The 20265-nt window shown below is 39.2% G+C and overlaps 1 protein-coding gene across 21 annotated transcripts in view; it reads left to right on the forward strand.

Moving 5' to 3' along the window:
• Positions 1-20265, forward strand: part of Mga (MAX dimerization protein MGA) — a 129516-nt gene that overhangs the window by 32899 nt on the left and 76352 nt on the right. For 20 of the 21 annotated variants that reach the window (XR_011706659.1, XM_071608102.1, XM_071608111.1 and 17 more), the window contains exon 2: positions 14673-15779. Coding sequence is in view for 20 of the 21 variants with exons in the window: in XM_071608102.1 (XP_071464203.1) it covers positions 14740-15779 (1040 nt within the window). In the remaining variant the exon portion in view is untranslated. Of the gene's footprint in view, positions 1-6353; positions 6442-14672; positions 15780-20265 lie in introns of those variants that run through there. The other variant, XM_071608103.1, reaches the window with a different exon arrangement.

The following is a 20265-nucleotide window of genomic DNA, read 5'->3' on the forward strand; positions in this document are numbered from 1 at the left end:
AAACCCCTCAATACTCAAAGTAGTTTGTTAATTTTGTAACTGTCCTGTGGTCTGGATTGGAGTGCCTTCTGTTGTTGATTCTCTTCTGTATTGAGAAGCTGACTCTTGATTTATTTCTTTCTCTCTCTCTCTCTCTCTCTCTCTCTCTTTCTTTCTTTCTCTCTCTCTCTCTTTCTTTAATATTTTTTGTTGTAGATTGAGGTTACCCTGGGCAACTTGTACCTTCATTTATTTATTTTTCTGTGGTATTGAGGATTAAACCCAGTGCCTCACACATGCTAGGCAAGCACTCTACCACTGAATCACAATCCCAGCCCCTGACTTGATTTCTTGATGAGAAGTTGACTCTCAACTTCTTGGCAAGATATCCTACCCTAAGACTGTTGATATTTTTTCTTAGAAGACCAAATCTAGGGAGACTGTCATATGACTGATGAGTAATTTCTAAATACCTACCTGCAAAGAAGTTTTCAGTGGTATAGCAAAAATAAGGATGATGGCTGGTGCCTGTAATCCCAGTGACTCAGGAGGCTGAGGCAAGTTTGAGGCCAGCGTGGGCAACTTAGTGAGAACCTCAGCAACTTAGCAAGACCCTGTCTCAAAACAAAAAATAAAAAGAACTAGGGATGTAACTTAGTAATAAAGTGCCCCTGTGTTCAATCCCTAGTACCACCAAAAAAATAAAAATTGAGGGGCTGGGGTTGTGACTCAGTGATAGTGCACTTGCCAAGCATGTGTGTGTGGGTCACTGGGTTCAGTCTTCAGCACCCACATAAAAAATAAAGGTTTTAAAAAATAAATCTTTAAAAAAAAATAATGTGCAGAATGTGATGAATTTGGTTTGGTTCAGATTAAAAAATGAAAAAAAGGTCTAAGCATATTGTTCAGTGGTAGAACCCACCTGTGTTTAATTCCCAATACCACCACCACAAAAAAGCACAATGTAGCTAATTTTTCATTGATATAAGTGTATAAAAGTCAGATATCAAAGATTATATATTATGATATGTGTCCTCTCTAGTACTTGAACATGGTACTGAGGATTTAACCCAGGGGTAATTTACCACTGAGCTACATCTCCAGCCTTTTTTATTTTCTATTTTGAGACAGGGTCTCACTAAGTTACTTAAATCCCAAGTTTCCAAGGCTAACCCTGAACTTGCAATCCTCCTGTCTCAGCATCCTGAGCTGCTGGGATTACAGGCATTCGCCACCTACCCAGCCAATATTTGATCTTAAAGTGTCCGGTTTTTAGTTTGGCATGGTGATACGTGCCTGTAATCCTAGTTGCTGTGGATGCTGAGGCTGGAGGAAAGCTGAGTCAGGAAGATGGCAAGTTCAAGGCCAGCCTGTGCAATTTATCAAGTGCAAGTTTCAAAATAAAAAAGGCCTGGGTGTATAGCTCAGTGGTAGAGTGCCTCTGGGTTCAATCATTAATACTGGGGAAAAATATTTTTAGAAAGAAATCATGGTAACGGTGGTTGATATATTTGTAAGATAAAATTTTCTTCATCTTATGATGGTCCTTTAAATATTTTTTTGGGGGGAAATTTTACTGAGTGTCTAATAATCTAACACCTGTATTGACACCGTCGTCAATATCTGCAAGGCAGTGGTGTCCTTCATGTAAAATAAGTATGTCGTCGTCTACCCACCCCCCTTCCCCGCGCCTTTTTTTTTTTTTTTTTTTTTTTGGTAATAGGGATTGAATTCAGAACCTCACACATGCTACCATGCTACCACTGAGGTAAATTCCTATCCTTTTTTATTTTTAGACAGGGTCTCACCAAGTTGCCCAGATTAACCTCAAACTTGTGACTTTTGTGCCTCAGACTCCTGAGTAGCTGGGACTATAGGAGTGCACCACTGTACTTTACATACAAATGTGACTTTTTCATATGTATTCGCATTTGCAGACAATTTTCCAGTGAGGTTTTTTTTTTTTTTTTCTGGCGGTGTGTGTGTGTGTATGTGTGATAGGCTTCTTATTGATTTCTGCCTGAGTTCAGCCTTGCAGTTTATTTGCTGTACCTCCATCCTTTTATCTTCCCAGTAGTTCTGGTTTCTGTTTTTACACCTTTTGGTGTTTTAAATTTCTGTGCAGGCCTTGGTATAATTAGGTGAAGTTCTTTTGTTCTTCCTTTATGCTTTCCTAGGTAAGCTGTTTCTTCAGAAGGTTTAATATTATATTGAAAACTTGTTTACATTTTTAGACTTGCTGGTCTTTGTTTTATATTCCTCTTGAAGCATTTTCTGAACTTCATGTATTTTTAATGATTTCAGACATTTTCCCAGTCAATTTTAGGATTGAGTGTGTGTTTGTTTTTGTGACACTGGAGATTGAACCCGGGAGTGTTCTGCTTCTGAGGTATATACTTCTGAGGTATATACTCAGCCCTTTTTAAATTTTGAGACCGGTCTTGCTAAATTGCTGAGGGTCATACTAATTTGTCAAGACTGGTCTTGAACTTGTAATACTTGTGCTTCTTCCTCCTACATCACTGGGATTATAGGTGTGTACCACATGCCTGGCTCCTATTGATCTTAGTAAAACAAATTCACTGTTTTATCAAAGTGTCCTTTCATTTTCAAGATATTTACTGTTTTTTCCACTATTGATGAGTATATACAGATGTAAGACTCCATTACAACTTGTTGCTTCTGTTACCAGATGGTAAATTATAGATTCTAGCTCACACTAAGAATCTGTTTTCTAGGTAATAGTCAAAAGGCAATAGTCATATTAAGTGATTAGACATTTTCACAGAAATCTCTCTTCAAGTATCTGACCTGTCAATGATATTCCCCTAAGAAGAAATAATTTGGGCTAAGAATCACTGGGTAGTAGTTTTTTTTTTTTTTTAATTTATAGCTATACCCCTTTGGAAAATGTTAGCCAAAGCAGGGCTACTTATGGTATTTGCTTGTATAACTTGACCCCATTTTTCCAGACCCCATGTTATTGGACATTAAATCAAAACTTGACATTTGAACATGCCTGAAATACTGGATTTTTTTTTATTCAGCAAGTATGTGTCTGCTCTGTTCCAGGCATTGTGCTAAAGTATTGGACTAGGTGGAGCTAACAGTCTAGTGGGGAAGACATATGCATAGCTTTATTTATTTTTGGTACTGGGGATTGAGCCCCAGGGCACTTTAAATCTTTTTTTTTTTTTTTTTTTTGGTACCAGGGATTGAACTCAGGGGCACTAGTCCACTGAGCTCCATCCCCAGCCCTGTTTTGTATTTTATTAGAGACAGGGTCTCACTGAGTTGCTTAGCACCTTGCCATTGCTGATGGCTGGTTTTGAACTGCTGATCCTCCTGCCTCAGCCTTCCGAGCTGCTGGGATTACAGGTGTGCACCATTGCACCTGGCTGCCCTTTTTATTTTATGAGGCAGGAAAAAAAAAATCAAGATTTTTATGTTGGGCTGAACCAACAGGGTGAGCTATAACTGTAATGAGAGAATTTCAATAGCAAGTTGAAATAGCATCAACTTTGTAGCCAGCTTGGCATTTTAAAATCTTGGGTTATATATAAAGATGCCTTTTAAAGGAAGAAAGTTGTTTTATATCTAAACAATATAACCAAGAACTTAGTTTGAGAAACACTGCATTAAAAGTAGAATGTAACCACTAAAGCTGTTACTTGAAAAAGTGAACAAAATTTAAAAAGAAAAACAACAACAACAAAAAAGTGGTTACTTGATAACAGCATGATTGTAAATTGAAACTGGATCACTGAATTGAAACTGCAAGGCTGAACTCAGGGGTATGGCAGTATTATTTTTAGATTATCATATAAAAACATTTACAAGTTCTCAGCAGTCCTTTTTTTTTTTTTCCTCTTCTCTGTACTGGAGGTGGAACCCAGTGGTACTCTATCTTTGAGCTACATCTCAGTCCTTTTTATTTTTGAGACAGGGTCTTCCTAAGTTGCTCAGGTTGTTCTTGAACTTGGGTTCCTCCTTGCCTCAGTTTGCCAAGTAGCTGGAATTACAGGATGGACCACAACACCTGGCTTTAGCGTTTTTTATAATAAATCTCCTGACCATTATAGGTTAGATCCACTGCATTTTGAAAAACTATTATGAGGTGGGCTGGGGATGTGGCTCTCGGGTGGAGGCCCTGGGTTCTATCCCCAGTAGGAGGTGTGGGAGGAAGGGAGGGAAGCAAGCAGGCATGTGGTCACTCATGCCTGTAATCTCATCTGCTTTGGAAGCTGAGGCAGGAGGATCACAAGTTCTCAGGCCTGTCTAGGGGCAACTCTTAGAAGGGGCTGGGGATGTAGCTCAGTTGTAGAGTACATGCCTAGCATGCAACAGGCCTGGGTTAAATCCCTCTTATTGCCAAAAACAAAACAAACATGTTAACATGGGTAGCTTACCTCTCTCACTTTTTTTTTTTTTTGGTATTGGGGTGGAACTTGGGGTTTTATCACTGAGCTACATCTCTAGCCCCCCCCCCCCCTTTAATTTTGAGACAGAATCTCACTAGTTGCTGAGGATCTCGCTGAGATGCTGAGGCTTGCCTCTACCTTGTGATCTTCCTGCCTCAGCCTCATAATAGCTGGCATACAGGCATGTACCACAGCATCCCAACTTTACCACTTACACTTTTAATGCAGTGTTTCTTAAAGGAGATATAGTGCTGAATCTTGAACGTTGTTTTCTTAAATATCTGGTGTTTTGTAATGTTTGCCTGGAATAGGGAAAGAGTACCAAAAAAAATTTCAACTCCCCTTCTTCCATCTAATTTGTCCTCACAGATTTTTTCCCAATTAGAGATGTCATTTTGGTATGCATGGCTGTTAATCAGTCATTCATACCTTAAGAACAAATGTATGAATGCTACATCAACATAAATTTTGTTTCATAAAATGAAAACTTTGTATGAAAAAACTGTAGACCCATGAGAAGGCATTCTTGGATGAGGTGGGAGATTCTGATAAGGCAGTTGTAGGAAAGAGGTTCTTGGAGTCAGGGAAGAGGAGGATGGCATTGAAGTGTTGCTTTTCAATTTTCCTAGGGTCTTGAATGCTTTTGCTGCCAGTGCCTCAATCAGGGGTTTTAGAACAATTCCCGAAGTCTGAACTTTAGTTCTGTAGTCTGGACTATTCCAGCACAATTACCGTACATGTTGTCATCTATTATCTCCTCAGGAAGTGCAGAATGAAGAGAAAGGTGGTCCTTCCCTTAGGAAAGTAGGTCAGATCAGTCCAGTTGGCTCAGTGTCCTCCTCTTGACTCTTGCCTTTCAATCTCTTCATAGTCCTTCATAGTGTTTTGTATTGTCATAAAGCACATGTGGGTTCTCAGTATTTACTAATTCTTCTGAGAGTGAAAGCAGTTTTTAGGACATTGACCTTGATTTTGTCTGCCCTGGCCACACCCACCCCCTTTTTTCTGTCATTGTAAACGCTTCCCTTTTACAGGCATGTTAGTAGTACAGAAGATAAAAATGGTAGGTAATGGATAGAGGAGAAAGAAATCTAGTTTTTGATATTTAATTAGGAGAAATACAGACCATTAACTTCAGCCTGACACATAATAATATTTTCTTTGCACCCCATAGCGTAAATGCCTTGAAGAAACAAAAACTGGATACACAGGATATAGGCACTAAAACCCAGATAATACTTTTGCACGTATTTCTCGCTTCCTTGTATTACTGCTTTATCACATCTTTCCTCTTTATATCAGACAGTTTAGTGGTAACTCCTCTTCCTTTCCAACTCCTGAGTTAGGCTTTCGGTCTTCTCCCTATTTTCCTAGTGTTCTTAGGTTGTGGATTTTGCAGACTCAACCACCCTTCTCTCAAGGTCTGTCCTTCAAGGTTTCCCCGAAGCTGTGGCGCTTTTCAAGCCCCCAGCACTTTGGAGAGGAAGTCCTTGGATTCTTGTGATGGGCCTGTGAAGCCAGGGGGTCTGCGGAGCCCCGTGTGGGTGTGGCTGGGCGAGGCAGGGGCGGGGCCTGCAGGGAGCCGGAGGGAAAGGGTGGAAGGCACAGCTTAGAAAGGCCCGGCGGGCAGAGGTTTCAGAGTTTTCACGAAGGCTTCGAGTACGAAGCTGGGGATTTGGTGCCTCCCTCCCTGCCTTGCCTTTCTCGATTCTAGAAGCTTCAGTTGGCTTTTCTGGGTTGCTGGTACGAGGAAAGGCAGCGGCTTCGGCTCCGGGGGCGGGTCCCAAGGGTCTCGTCGCTGCTCCGGGGCCGTTTGGCCTTCTGGCGTTGGGGGAGGGGCATGGGAGTTGCTGCTCTCGCCTCTCTCTGCGCCTGCGCGGCGGGCTCTGCGCGGGTAGGAGCGCGTGCGCGGTGACGTGGACGTCCGGTGCGCGCGCAGGCTCTTCAGCTGGAGCGGACACACGGTGTGCGAACCGAAGAGAATAACCCGCCCCCAGCGGGATATGAAGGACTCCGGGTGAAGCCGGCCACGCCCCGCACGGTAACTGTCGGGCCTGGGTGGAGGGCGTCGCTTTAGTGTTGGCCCGATTGGAGTTTTTCGAGACTTTGAAGCTCTTGTGTGTTTGAACGGCTTGAGCAGCATTTTACTGAGAGATCTTCGCACGCCCCGGCCAGGCCAGGCCTTGCGCGGGGCCGCCCTTGGCGCGCGCCTATGGTCCCTTAAGCGAGGCTGCGCATGTCACCTCGCCCTCGTCCCCGGCCTCACTTCCGCGTTGCGCTTCTTACTAACTGGGAACATCGACGCCAAAGAAGCGGCCACGAGGCGGGCGGGGTGAGAAGCGTCCATGGCGCGGCCCTGCCCTCGCGTGCGTGGGGTGCAGCACCGCATGGTGTGATCCGCGTGAGCATTTCCAATCCGGCACTGGGCTCTAGGTCGAGAGCTGTGCCTGTTCTGCACTTTGCATTTTAGAGCTCAGTTCGCCGGGTTCCAGATCTCCGGAAACAGTGCCGACGTCGCTTTTTCTAAAGAGCTGGGTGCAGCGTTTGACACCTGTACAGACATCTTTTTTAGCTCGTAATTCCTGGTTGTATTGAGGCAAGACTGCGAGTTTAATAAGGGGGGCGAGGAAGAGTTGTATAGCAGTGGGAACTTTGTAAACAAAGGACCTGTGATTCTTGCGTGCAAAAATGAGGGCGGGGAAAACAGGTGGAAGAGCAGGTGTTATTTTCTTTTTCCCTTTATGGAATAGCCTTCGACTAGTTTTCCGTTTGTGGGGCTTCTCGTTTCTGTTAAATTGTGAAGTAGGTTTCTGCCCTCAGTGAAAGGTATGTCTGGTGTGTTAATAAGCTCTGATCACCAGTAACTGGAGTTGAGGAATCTGTGTGCGAAGACTTAAAGAGAAGTTAGGGATTATTTTAGTGTAACTGGGATGATAGAGAAGTTGTAGTGTCTGCTGCGAATAATTTTGTCTTGCCTCTCAATCTTTGGGAATGCCTCCTTCCTCTGCTAAGGTTGGAAGCTGGGAGCGGTGAAGGATGCCTGAAAGGAGGGGTTACTGATGGCCGAACAGCGGGAGAAACCAAAGTACTGTACTTCTGAGGGAAAACCACTCTCCCAAGGCTCACGTCGCCCGAGCAGACACGTGGATCTTGCGAAGTCTCTAGCCCACCTGAGAGCTGTCCGTGCGTGCTGCAGAGCTCTCCAGGCTTATGTAGCGGAGTCTCTTGTAACTCTGCCTGCGCTGCTTGCTCCTTTTTGTGCACGACGCTGCTGCTGGGTTTCAGCAAAGGTGCCTGGGGGCGGCGTGACGGCTGCTGGGAATGGGGCTGGCTGGGTGGTTGGTTACGTAGTCTCCACGGTAACAGAATGTGGCTGGGTCCCGCGGTGCGATCACTGGGTTCTGGCCAGCAGCACGTGATCTGTCCGGACTCCTCGTCCCCGGAAGAGCTTTTCTTGCGGCAATTTTTCACGTGGTTCTTTACTAGCTGGCCTCTGCAGTTGAAAAGCTGCGGTTGGGGGCCCTTGATAGTCGACGGTGTCTGTTCCTGACCCTTTCATTTCCAAGGGTATTGGATCGTTCTAGCGTTTATTTCAGTCTTAGGATTATGTTTACAACTGTTGTGTGGGTACAGTAGTAGATTGGGTCCATTTAACAAAAACAAGCTAAAGACCTGGGGAAGTGTAATGCCCTGGGTATTTTGACATACTTTCGCCAAATTTGACTACTGTCCATTTCTTCCATAAAAGTGTTTTTCAGATTCTAGTTAGCAACTGTCAGGAGACCTGAGCCTTGCTACTGCGAATTGAAGTTTGGGCTTCCTTGCTAGAAATAGAAAATGCCTCTGAAGCCAACAATAATAGGGGAAGATAAGCGGATAGGACTACTTTGGGCCAGTACATACCTTTGCCCAGAAACCTGAAAGTGTTTCAGATAATTTTGAAATTTACCCTGTAAGGTTGGAACAGTAAAGTACTAGGCCATTGTCTGGTTCAAAGTGAGTGCTAATTTGAAAGTGCTATTTATTTAATAAAATTAATGAGGGTTAAGAACAATGAAGAAAGTAGTTGGCTATTACTGTCTTTACTATTGTTTACTGTTATATTTTGTGATCATATTCCCACATTTCTTTTGAATTGAAAATTTTGGGGCCCAACTATATAAGGCAAAATACTGAAATTCAAGTGAATTAATTTTGTTAAAATTTTTGAGTTTTAAAAACATGATTTAACTTATTTCCTCATAGTGCTTACTCTACAGTACAGCATTTATCTTGTGAAGGTTGTGGTTCTGTTTAGCAATTCAGGAAACTTTGAGAATGTGTTGACCATGATTTGAATATATTAGCTGGGCAGTCTGTAATCCCAGTAGCTAGGGAGGCTGAGACAAGGATTTTGAGTTCAAAGCCAGCCATCAGCAATGGCGAGGTGCTAAGCAACTGTCTCCAAATAAAATACAAAATAGGGCTGGGGATGGGGCTCAGTGGCTGAGTGCCCCTGAGTACACTCCCTGATATCAAGAGAAAAAAAAAAGTATTGATTTAGATGGATAAGGTGGCGCCCCCCCCCCCCCCCCCGTACTAGGTGCTATGTCACTGAGCTACATCCCCAGTTGTGATGTGGAATTTTTGTGTATTTAAAAAAAAATTCGGCACATGGAAAAAAAAATTTGTGTGTGTGTGCTATTGGGAATTGAACCCAGGAGAGTTCTATCACTAAGCTACCTATCCCCCACCCCCCCAAAAAAAAAACCCCGGGCCTCATTAAGTTGCTCAGGCTGGCCTGGTATTTGCCATCCTCTTCCCTCAATTTCCCAGGTAGTTGAGATACAGGAGTAAACTGGGATTACAGGAGTCCGCCACCATGATGCCCAGTTTGTAAATCATTGAAGTAGCATATATTGTGGGTTGTATGAGGGTCATTAGTAGTTAATGATTTCTCAGAGGTCACTGGTGAAAAGACATTTAGAGTAGGGACTCTGAATATAACAATTTATGAAACTTGCCACATTACTTTAAAACAATTATGCTTTGAAAGATTGTGTGTATATATTCTGATGTGGCTTTTCAGGACATTAGAATATTTTTCATTTCACAACTAAATTTACCTTTTTGGCCCCTCTCCCACCTCAAGTATAGGGTATTGAACCTAGGAGTGCTCTACCACTGAGCTACTTTCCCAGCTCTTTTTATTTTTTAGTTTGAGATAGTTTTGCTAAATTGCCCAGGCTGGCCTCAAACTCTCCATCCTCCTGTCCTCAGCTTTCTGAGTAGCTGGGATTACAGGAGAATGCTACCACAATCCAATCCTCTTTATTTTGCTGTTTATAGTGGTTATATCTAGATAAATGCTTGATGTTGAAAAGTTGCACTGAAGTTTTCTTTTTGCTTCCCCCCCCCCTTTTTTTTTGTATTGGGGATTGAAGCTTGGACCTCATGCATTATAGGCAAATGCTTTACTGAACTGAAGAATATTTTGAACATAAAGGGATGTATATATATCAAATCTGGTCTTTATTAAAGGTTTTAGAGAGCTAAATACAGTAGTTTTAGAATCTTGCTGTAAAGAGATTTCTTCCTGAGTAGCCCAGCACTTCCAAAGTGCTTTGATTTTTTTTGCAATAGAGTTTTCTTTATGTGTTTGAAACAACTCAGTACCCTGAATTCGATTACCCTTTGGTTAAAAAAGTCCAGTGCAGTAGCCCCAAATATAGGCACATGCCCATGGTGAATGAAATATGTGCTAAATTGATGTGGAATAAGAATTCAATTCCATGTTTTTAAATGGAGCCATTATAGCTTAAAGTAGAGAGAGGTTTTGGTCCTAAATCGGGTCTTCGATTTTATACTTTTTTTTTGCATTATACTGGGAATTGAACCCATGGCTTCCTGCATTTTAGGAAAATGCTCTACCACTGAACTATATCCCCAGCCCCTGATTTTATGCATTTTGAGTAACTGATGGTATAACTTGATTGATTTAGCTTTTTTTTTTTTTTTTTTTTTTTAAAGATCTTATACAAATTGCAGGTCTGAAAGTTCTAACTCCTCCTGTCTCCCTGGCATATTTTTACCTTTTTAAAAATTATTATTTTTTAATTTGCTGCCTATGTACCAAGTTAGAGTAGAGCAGTCTGACTTTTTGTCCTTAATTTTGTTGTTGAGGCAACAGGAAAAACTAGATACATGTATTATATAGTATAAAATTTATTTCTAGTACAGTGTGTAATTTTCTGTCATTTGGCTCTTTGACATTTTGTAGATTAATGTTTAATAGATAGTGATTTTAAAGTGTTGCTTAAAACATCTCTGTCCTGGCTTTACCTATAATTATCTAAAAACAAAGATTTAATATTATAGAAGATAATGTTTAAGAAATTCTAAATCTGTTCATCTATTTTATAGATTTGGGATAACTAAAAAATTGATCTTTGCCTTCTTAGTCATATTTAAATGCACTTAAGAATGTTTTTCGGTCTGGGGATGTGGCTCAAGCGGTAGCACGCTCGCCTGGCGTGCGTGTGGCCCGGGTTCGATCCTTAGCACCACATACAAACAAAGATGTTGTGTCTGCCGAGAACTGAAAAATAAATATTAAAAAAAATTCTCTCTCTCTCTCTCTCTCTTTAAAAAAAAAAAAAAGAATGTTTTTCCATATTTCTGACAAAATAGTACTTTGTACCAAAACCTTGTGCTTTATGGATAAATAAATACAAGGTTAGAAGTTTGCATTGTGTAAATTATACACCATTGTAAGAGTGTATAATTGAAACATTACATGCTCATTTACTCTGTGTAACTTTTGGTGAGTTTTCTTAGATTTATTATTTTACAAGGTCATCTTATTTGTGACTTCTATATCTGTTTAATTTTGTTTTGCTGACCTCTGATAGGTATTGCCTTAGCATATTAATTTTAGGAAACCTGTCAAGTTCATAGGTAAAAGCCTGAGGTGTCTTTTTTTTTGTTACTGGAGATTGAACCTAGGGATGCTTAACCATTGAGCTACATCCCCAGCCCTTTTTATTTTTATTTTTATTTTGAGACAGAGTCTTACCAAGTTGTTTAGGGCCTTGCTAATTTGCGGAGGTTGGCTTTGAACTTGTGATCCTCCTGCCTCAGCCTCTGAAGTTGCTGGAATTAACAGATGTGTGCCATCATTCCCGGCTCTGATGTCTTTTTTTAGAAGAATCACACTAAATTTTACCTACATCTTAAGAATAAACTCCAGGGCCTGAGGGTGTAGCTTTAGTGGTAGATTGCTTCCCTAGCATGCACAAAGTTCAATTCCATTTCCAGCACCAAGAAACAACCCCCTCCCCTTCTTGGATACTAATGCTTTTAGTATGGAAATAGGTTTATTTTTATTTTAATCATGACAGAGGACACAGTATCCAACGTTTTGAAGTCTTCAATTTTAAAATGTTCTGTTATCCTTAGGTTAATTAATATTTTAAGTATTGGAGGCTCCATTTCCCACCCCTGTTGGCCAATCCCGTAAAAAGATTGAAAATTCAGATCAGACACTTTTACTGTTTGTCAGTAGTGCCGATGAAAGGTAAAATTAGACTTAAATGAAGAAGACCAATTATGACTAGTTTTTTTTTAAATTAAAATTTCTAGCCCACTCATATATATGAGTATTGTTTTCTCTTTGTACAAACTAATTAGAGGTGGTAGCTTTGATTTAGGATACCAGTTCAATTATATTTAACAATCTGAGATTTCTTTTAACTTTTTTTCCCCTCCCTGAGGAATGAACTAAGAATGAACTGAGGAATGAACCCAGGGTTAATAAGCCACTGAGCCATATCCTCACCCCTTTTTGCATTTGTATTTTGAGATAGCCTTTCACTAAGCCTTGCTGAGTTGCTGAGGTTGGTCTTGCATTTGCAGTACTCCTGCCTTAACCTCCTGAGTTTCTAGGATTACAGGTGTGAGCCACCACATCTGGCTTTTTAACTTTTTGAGATATAAGTCGCTTAGCATAAAAGTCATCATTTAAAAGTATGCACCAAAAAGAAATCCTATACCAATTAGCATTTAGTACTAGTTATCCCTCCCCTATACCAGCAACCAACCGCTAAGCTACTTTGTCTTTATATGGATTTACCTATCGTGGATTTTTCATATAAATGGAATTATAGAATATACATGACCTGTTTTCTTTATAACAATCTTGAAGAATTAACTGGCAATTTTAACTTTAATTTTTGAATAGGTTGTATCTTCAAAATGCAAAGAATTTAGAAAGTATCAAAGGGTATATATTTACCAAGCCACCCAGTTTTCCAGTTGCTTTTCTGTCTTCCCAGAGAAAATCTATCTCAAGCAAATATATATATTCTTTTTCTTTGGCTTGGAAAAGAATTTTAAAGAAGTCTAGAATGATTAGCTAGTATGGTGGCACATGCCTGAAATCCCAGCTACTTGGGAGGCTGAGGCTGGAGGATCAGAAATTTAAGGGTGGCCTCAGCAATTTAGGAGAACCCTCAGCAACGTAGTGAGACACTGTATGAAAAAAAGGACTGGGGATATAACAGTGATAGAGCATTCCTGGGTTCATTCCTCAGTATTGCTCCCACCATTTGTCTAGCATAATCTACAACTCTTTTGAACACTTTATTCTTACTAAATTTTGTGGATAAAGTTTATACATTCTTTTATGGTGCATAGAATTCTACTCTGTTATTTAATCAATTTCTATTAATGGGTGACCCTCATCTTGGTCTTTTACTGTTATAAATGGAAATGCAAGGGACAGTCTTGTATATATCATTTATCACAAATACGTATATTTAGGATAAAGTTATGGTAGAACTACTGTGTCATAGAATGTATGCATTGTCCTTTTAAGCATGGTTTTAATTTGTATTTCTCTTATTTTGAAATTATTTTTTTAATAGTTCCTTGCTTTTCTTATTCTTGGCCCCTTTTCTTAATTATTTGTCGTATCTAAAGTAACTGGTTTTCTATAATGGGAATGAGTTATTTATGATGTAAGTTGCAAATACTTTTTGCTAGTTACTCAGTTGCTTTTTGATTTTGCTCATATTTTTTGGGGGGGAAGGTCAGGTTTAAAAATTTGCGTAATGTTGAATTTGTCAAAAAGTATTTTTGTCTTATTGGCTGGTTTTTTGTTTTGTGTCTTAATAAAAAGACTTTGTCAGGAATTCTTTTTTTTTTTTTTTTTTTTTTAAGAGAGGTAGGGAAAGAGAGAGAGAGAGAATATTTTTTTAATATTTATTTTTTAGTTTTCAGCGGACACAACATCTTTGTTTGTATGTGGTGCTGAGGATCGAACCCGGGTCGCACGCATGCCAGGCGGGCGCGCTACCGCTTGAGCCACATCCCCAGCCCAAGGAATTCTTTAAGAATTAAAAAATTTCTGGGCGTAGTGGTGTGCACCTGTAATCCTAGCAGCTCAGGAGGCCAAAGCAGGAGGATTGCAAGTTCAAAGCCAGACTGAGCAACTTAGTGAAAACCTGTCGAAAAATATATAAAAAGGGGTTGGGATGTGGCTCAGCAGTTAAGAGTCCCTGGGTTCCATCCCTGGCGCGTACAAACACACACGTGCGCACACACAAATAAAAAAAAATAAAAAAAGTAGGGATATAGCTCAGTGGTAAAGTGCCCAGTGGGCGGGGGTGAGGGGTGTTAAAAAATTAAATATTAGACCTATCCTATATTTTTCCAGTAGAACCAGTAATTTGTCATAGCATCTTTAAATGCAAATGTTAATAAATTAACAGCTCTTTACTTATGTGTGAATTCATGTCAGTGCCCTTGGGGATTGAACCCAGAGCTTCAAGCTTGTTAGGCTAGCACTCTACCGCTGAGTTGTATATACCGCGGCATGTAGATTTGCTTTTTTTTTAAACTCGTTCCCAAAGAACTTGCTATATAAAGCTATATTTTGGCAAATTAATTTATGAAGTGTTGGGATCATTTTAAAATCTATCTCCTTAAATTTGTATGCTTTTTGTAGTTTTCCTAAAATGAATATACTTTTGTGTTTTTGTGCGCGATCAGGATTTATGGTGAATTTTTATAGGGCTGGAATATTGTTAATTTTACTAGATTGAAGTGAACTAAAAAAATGATTAGAACGATTAGATATTCTGGAATGAATATCCTTGTAGTGATGACAAGAAGGGTATAAGCAGTATCTTAGAGGAATTTAGGAATATTTTGAGGATGACATAATCATTGTATTCGTACAATAAACATTAACTTAATTAAAGGTTTGTTTGTTTTTTTTTTGCTTGTTTTTAGGATGGAAAGGCCATTGTGATTGTGTGATAGCTACAGTTATCATACTACTGAGTTTCCCACTGGAATCATGGAGGAGAAACAGCAGATTATATTGGCTAATCAAGATGGTGGGACAGTGGCAGGAACAGCACCTACCTTCTTTGTCATCCTAAAACAGCCAGGAAATGGCAAAACTGACCAAGGAATTTTGGTTACTAATCGAGATGCCTGTGCTTTGGCTAGTAAGGTGTCATCACCAGGAAAATCTAAAGGGAAGATTTGCCTTCCAGCTGATTGTACTGTGGGAAGAATCACTGTCACACTCGATAACAATAGTATGTGGAATGAGTTCCATAATCGAAGCACAGAGATGATTCTGACCAAGCAGGGAAGACGCATGTTTCCTTATTGTCGTTATTGGATAACAGGTTTAGATTCAAATTTAAAGTATATTCTTGTCATGGATATATCTCCTGTGGATAACCATCGTTACAAGTGGAATGGCCGTTGGTGGGAACCCAGTGGGAAGGCTGAGCCACACGTTTTGGGGAGGGTTTTTATTCATCCAGAATCTCCTTCTACAGGTCATTATTGGATGCATCAACCAGTTTCTTTCTATAAACTCAAACTCACCAACAATACACTGGATCAAGAAGGACATATTATCTTACACTCTATGCATCGCTACCTGCCAAGACTTCATTTGGTACCCGCAGAAAAGGCTACAGAAGTGATACAATTAAATGGTCCTGGTGTCCACACTTTTACTTTCCCCCAGACTGAATTCTTTGCAGTAACAGCTTATCAGAACATTCAGATTACCCAATTGAAAATAGATTACAATCCATTTGCGAAAGGCTTTCGGGATGATGGTCTGAATAGTAAGCCCCAGAGAGATGGAAAACAAAAGAACAACTCTGACCAAGAGGGGAATAGTGTTCCCAGTTCTCCTGGTCATCGGGTTCGTCTCGCAGAAGGTGAGGGGTCAGAGATACAGCCAGTTGATTTTGATCCATCAATAAAGTGTGTGGAGAAGCCACCCCTTAATATAAAACAAGACTTTTTTGGTTTCATGGATACTGATTCAGCACTTGAAGTTCCTCAATTGAAGCAAGAGATTTCTGAAAGGTAGGTAGTAGGTTTTTTAAAATTTATTATTATTTTTTTAATTTTTAGAAATAAAAGGTTGGTTGAGAAGGGCCAGATTTTGATTTGACACATTGATTTTGTAGAATACTTTAAACATTGATAAATGTGAGTCACTGTAAAATAGACTACAATTGTTTTACATTCTGTAATACGATTATTCATTTTTCTCAGTTGGATTCAAGATCTAGAATTGAAGGCAAATTGGATAATTTATTGGAGTAGAGTTTTTTGTTTATATTTAGAATGTTCTCTTATTAACATATATAGACAACTAATAATAATTGAAGAGAAAAAGCCCAAGTCATAATTGAAAGGAAATTTATCCAAGTGAGGCACAAAATGTGTTCAGAGTAAACTTGTTTATGTCTATTGTTTATGATTTACTGCCCTATGGATTTCCTAATCTATAAATTTCCCAATTGAAAAACCAAGTTAAAGATTATTATATATTAAGGTAGCATGATGTACCGTTTCTTTTTAAAAATTTTTATGCTGTGTAACTGTGAACCTTGTACTCTTTGATCAATACCTCTCACCCCTGGTAACCATTCTTTGATGGCTACTTTGCAGTGTTTGTCTCTCTGTATCTTCCTTATTTCACTTACAGTGTCTTATAAGCTCATCTATGTTGTCACAACTGATAGGATTTCCTTTTTTTTTTTTTAAATAAAGCTCAGTAATATCCCATTGTAAACATATGCAATCTGGGCACTGTAGCATATAGCAGTTTGGAGGCTGAGTCAGGAGGATTGGAAGTTTGAGGCCAACCTGAGTAGTTTAGTGAGACCATGTCTCAAAAAAGAAAGGGCTGATGGTAGAGCTCAATGGTAGAGAACATGCCTACCATGTGTGAGGCTCTGGGTTTGATCCTCTAGCACCTCAAAAAAAAAAAAAAAAAAAAAAAAAAAAAAAAAAACCCTTGGCATACAGCTTAGTGGTAGGGTGCCCCTTGAGTTTAATCACCAGTATGGAGGGACAGAAAGTATATCTGTATGGTCTGTATGTGTTTGTATTTCTGGTTTAGAGTGTTGTGGTTTTTGCATACTTATACAGACTTAACTGTGAGCATCCTGAATCTGAAAAGCTTCAATGTCTGAAATACTTCAATGTCTGAAAGCCAGAACTTTGAGGGTCTGTTAATGCTCGAAAGTTTTGGATTTCAGATTTTGGAGTTTTGGATTAGGGATGCTCAAGCTGTATCACTTGTTCTTTATTCTTTCATCATACACTTCAATTGTTTCCCTATCTTGACTGCTTTGCTATTGTGAAAAACAATGATGTTTCTTGATATTTGAATTGTTTTTTTTTTTTTTTTGAAGATTGAACCCATGGTCTCACACATACTCATTTACCACTGAGTTATATCTTCAGCCCTTTAAAAGATTTTTTATTTTGATAGGTTTTTGCTAAATTCCCTGGCTGGGTTTGAACTTGTGATCCCACTGCTTCCACCTTCTGAATAGCTGGAATTACAGATATGAGCTATCTTTTGAGTATTAGAATCCAAATTCAGCAGAAGTAAATCTGAGCCCACTTTTTTCCTTTGCCTTCCCTTTCTTACTTATTTGTATCCTATTAATAGCTACTGTTCTTTGATTGTAGAATTCCCAGGCTCATGAGATTCTCCATCCTTATCTGTAGGTAGGTTGGTTTTTTGCTTTTTCAACATATACTTTCCACCATGTTTTTCTTTGTAGTTAGAATTAGCAGATACCAGCTTTAATACTTGATTCTCCACTCAGTTTAATTATTTTGATTATCCAGAGCAATTTAAACAATTGATCATCAATTATAGTAATGATGTTGTTGATGATGATTTTTTTTAGTTGCATATGGACTCAATGCCTTTATTTGTTTTTATGTGGTGCTAGGATCGAACCCAGTGCCTCACACTTGCGAGGTGAGTGCTCTACTACTGAGCTACAACTCCACCTATTATTATTTTTATTTTTTGGTGGTGCTGGAGTTTTCCTCATGCTAGGCAACTACTCTACTACATCTCTGGCTCACAGTTAAAATATTTTTACCCTCATTATCCAAAAGTTTAATATGCTCTTGGATGGTGGAAAATTAATCATTAAAATTCCTTTGGGGGCCTGATGTGGTGGCACATACCTGTAATCCCAGCAGCTCAAGAAGCAGGAGTTCAAAGTCAGCATCAGCAGCTTAGCGAGTCCCTATGCAATTTAGCGAGAACCTGTTTCAAAATGAAATACAAAAAAGGGCTGGGGATGCTAAGTAGTTGAGTGCTCTTGGGTTCAATATTCAGTACCAAAAACAACCAACCAACCAAACGACAACAATCCCCCCCAAAATAAAAAAAAAAAAAAATTTTGGGGGACTAAAGAATTCTAGTAGCTCAGTGGTGGAGCATTTGCCTAGCAAGGCCCTGTCTTCAGTTCTCAGTAATGGGTACCTTTGGAGGCCAGTAAAGGAGTTCTGATAAGGTGAAAGGGTCAGGTGTATTTCTTTGTTATAAATAGCAGCTGATGGATGGGATTATGTATGGTTGAACTTTTGATCTAATGGATTGAGAGAATAGTTCAGAGTAATGACTGAGCCTCTTCATAATTGAAGGGGAAAAAAATAACTTGCATCATGCTCCAAGAAATAACATCTTCATATGTGAAAATGACATTTAGCTGGATGTAAAGTTTGTCTCCAAATGGCCTGATTTATGATCAGAAATTATTTTAAGGCAAGAGTTGGCTATATTAACCTATAGCCTATTTTTTCTGTGTATATAAGAATATGTGACAGAGACTGTGATGCTTGCAAGACCTAAAATACATACTCTTTACCCTTTTACAGGAAAAGAAAGTATTAACTTTTTATTTAAGGCTTTTAAAAAAACGTATGCATATATATTAGTTCTACTTCCACAGTTTCTCATTTTCTATTTAGTTGGTTGAAATATGACTGCTGTATCATCTTCTTTGTTTTAGCTAATAATGTCACTTTTTTTTTTGTATGTGTGTGTGTGTGTATGTGTGTGTGTCCCAAAGTGGCCATCAATCAGATTCCCCTCCTCTTAAGGTACCAGGGATTGAACCTAGGGGCGCTTAACCACCAAGCCACATCCCAAGCCCTCCAGTCAGATTTTGTAAACACACTCATCTTTAGCCAAGCTTTGCTTGCTAAGTGTGCTATTTACCCATTTCTTCCCACTCTTAATTTTTCTTCCTTGGTCTTTATCATATTATTCAACTGATTCTTCTAACTCTTGATCCTTTCAGTCATTTTCACTGATGTCTCATAATATATTCAGCCATTTAATAAATGATGATTATTTATTTCCTGGTATTGTGCTCTTGTAGTATTATTATGATTTTGAGCTCTGCTTTCATGTAAGTTTATTATTATTAATTACTTTTTTGGGGGAACAGGATATTGCTATGTTTCCCAGACTGGTTTTGAATTCCTAGGCCCAAGTGATCCTCTCACTCCTGCCTCCTAAGTAGTTGGGACTATAGAATTTCCCACCATGCTCCTCATAGTTTTTTTTTTTTTTTAAAGTCTAATAATGTCTTTAGCTTAGTTTTCATTTTTCTTAGTGTTGCCCTATAGCTCAAACTGATTTCTGAAAATTTTAGTCTTAAAACCTGCTCTTTTGTGCTATTGTGGTCATTCAGTTTGTAGATGTATACTTTTTTTTGCCTCCTTTCAAAAATCCACATAAAGTCATTCTTCTGTTGATGGACATTTTGATTATTATTAGTTTTTTACCGTTATGAATAAACTAACATGAATGTTTTTGTGCTCAACTTTTTGTAGACATATGTACTAATAATTTCTGTTTGTTATTTATCTAGGAGTAGGATTGCTGGGACATGAAGTAGACTATATTTTAGTACATACCCCAGAATTTTCCAAAATAATTATACCAATTTTCATTTCCTCAAATAATATATGAGCGTTCCTGTTACTGCCTCATCTTTTTTTTTAAAAATAATTTATTTATTTTTTTAAAGAGGGGGGGGGGCTGGGGATGTGGCTCAAGGGTAGCGCGCTTGCCTGGCATGCGTGCGGCCCGGGTTCAATCCTCAGCACCACATACAAACAAAGATGTTGTGTCCGCCGAAAACTAAAAAAATAAATAAATATTAAAATTAAAAAAAGAAATAAAGGGGGGGGGAGAGAGAGAATTTTTAATATTTATTTTTTAGTTTTTGGCGGACACAACATCTTTTGTATGTGGTGCTGAGGATCGAACCTGGGCCGCACGCATGCCAGGCAAGCACGCTACCGCTTGAGCCACATCCCCAGCCCCTCATCTTTGTTTGTTACATGTAGTAATATCTTTCTTATTTTTAGCTATTCTAGTCTAGCTCAGCTTCCTGAGTTTTTGTAATTACAGGCTTGTACCTCTGTGCCCAGTGGAAAATATATTTATAAACTATTAAGATTTCTACTCGTGGCCTGGTGCCGTGGCACACGCCTGTAATCCCAGCGGCTCAGAAGACTG

Source organism: Marmota flaviventris, chromosome 2 (assembly GCF_047511675.1).
Source record: "Marmota flaviventris isolate mMarFla1 chromosome 2, mMarFla1.hap1, whole genome shotgun sequence".
NCBI classification, from domain to species: domain Eukaryota; kingdom Metazoa; phylum Chordata; class Mammalia; order Rodentia; family Sciuridae; genus Marmota; species Marmota flaviventris.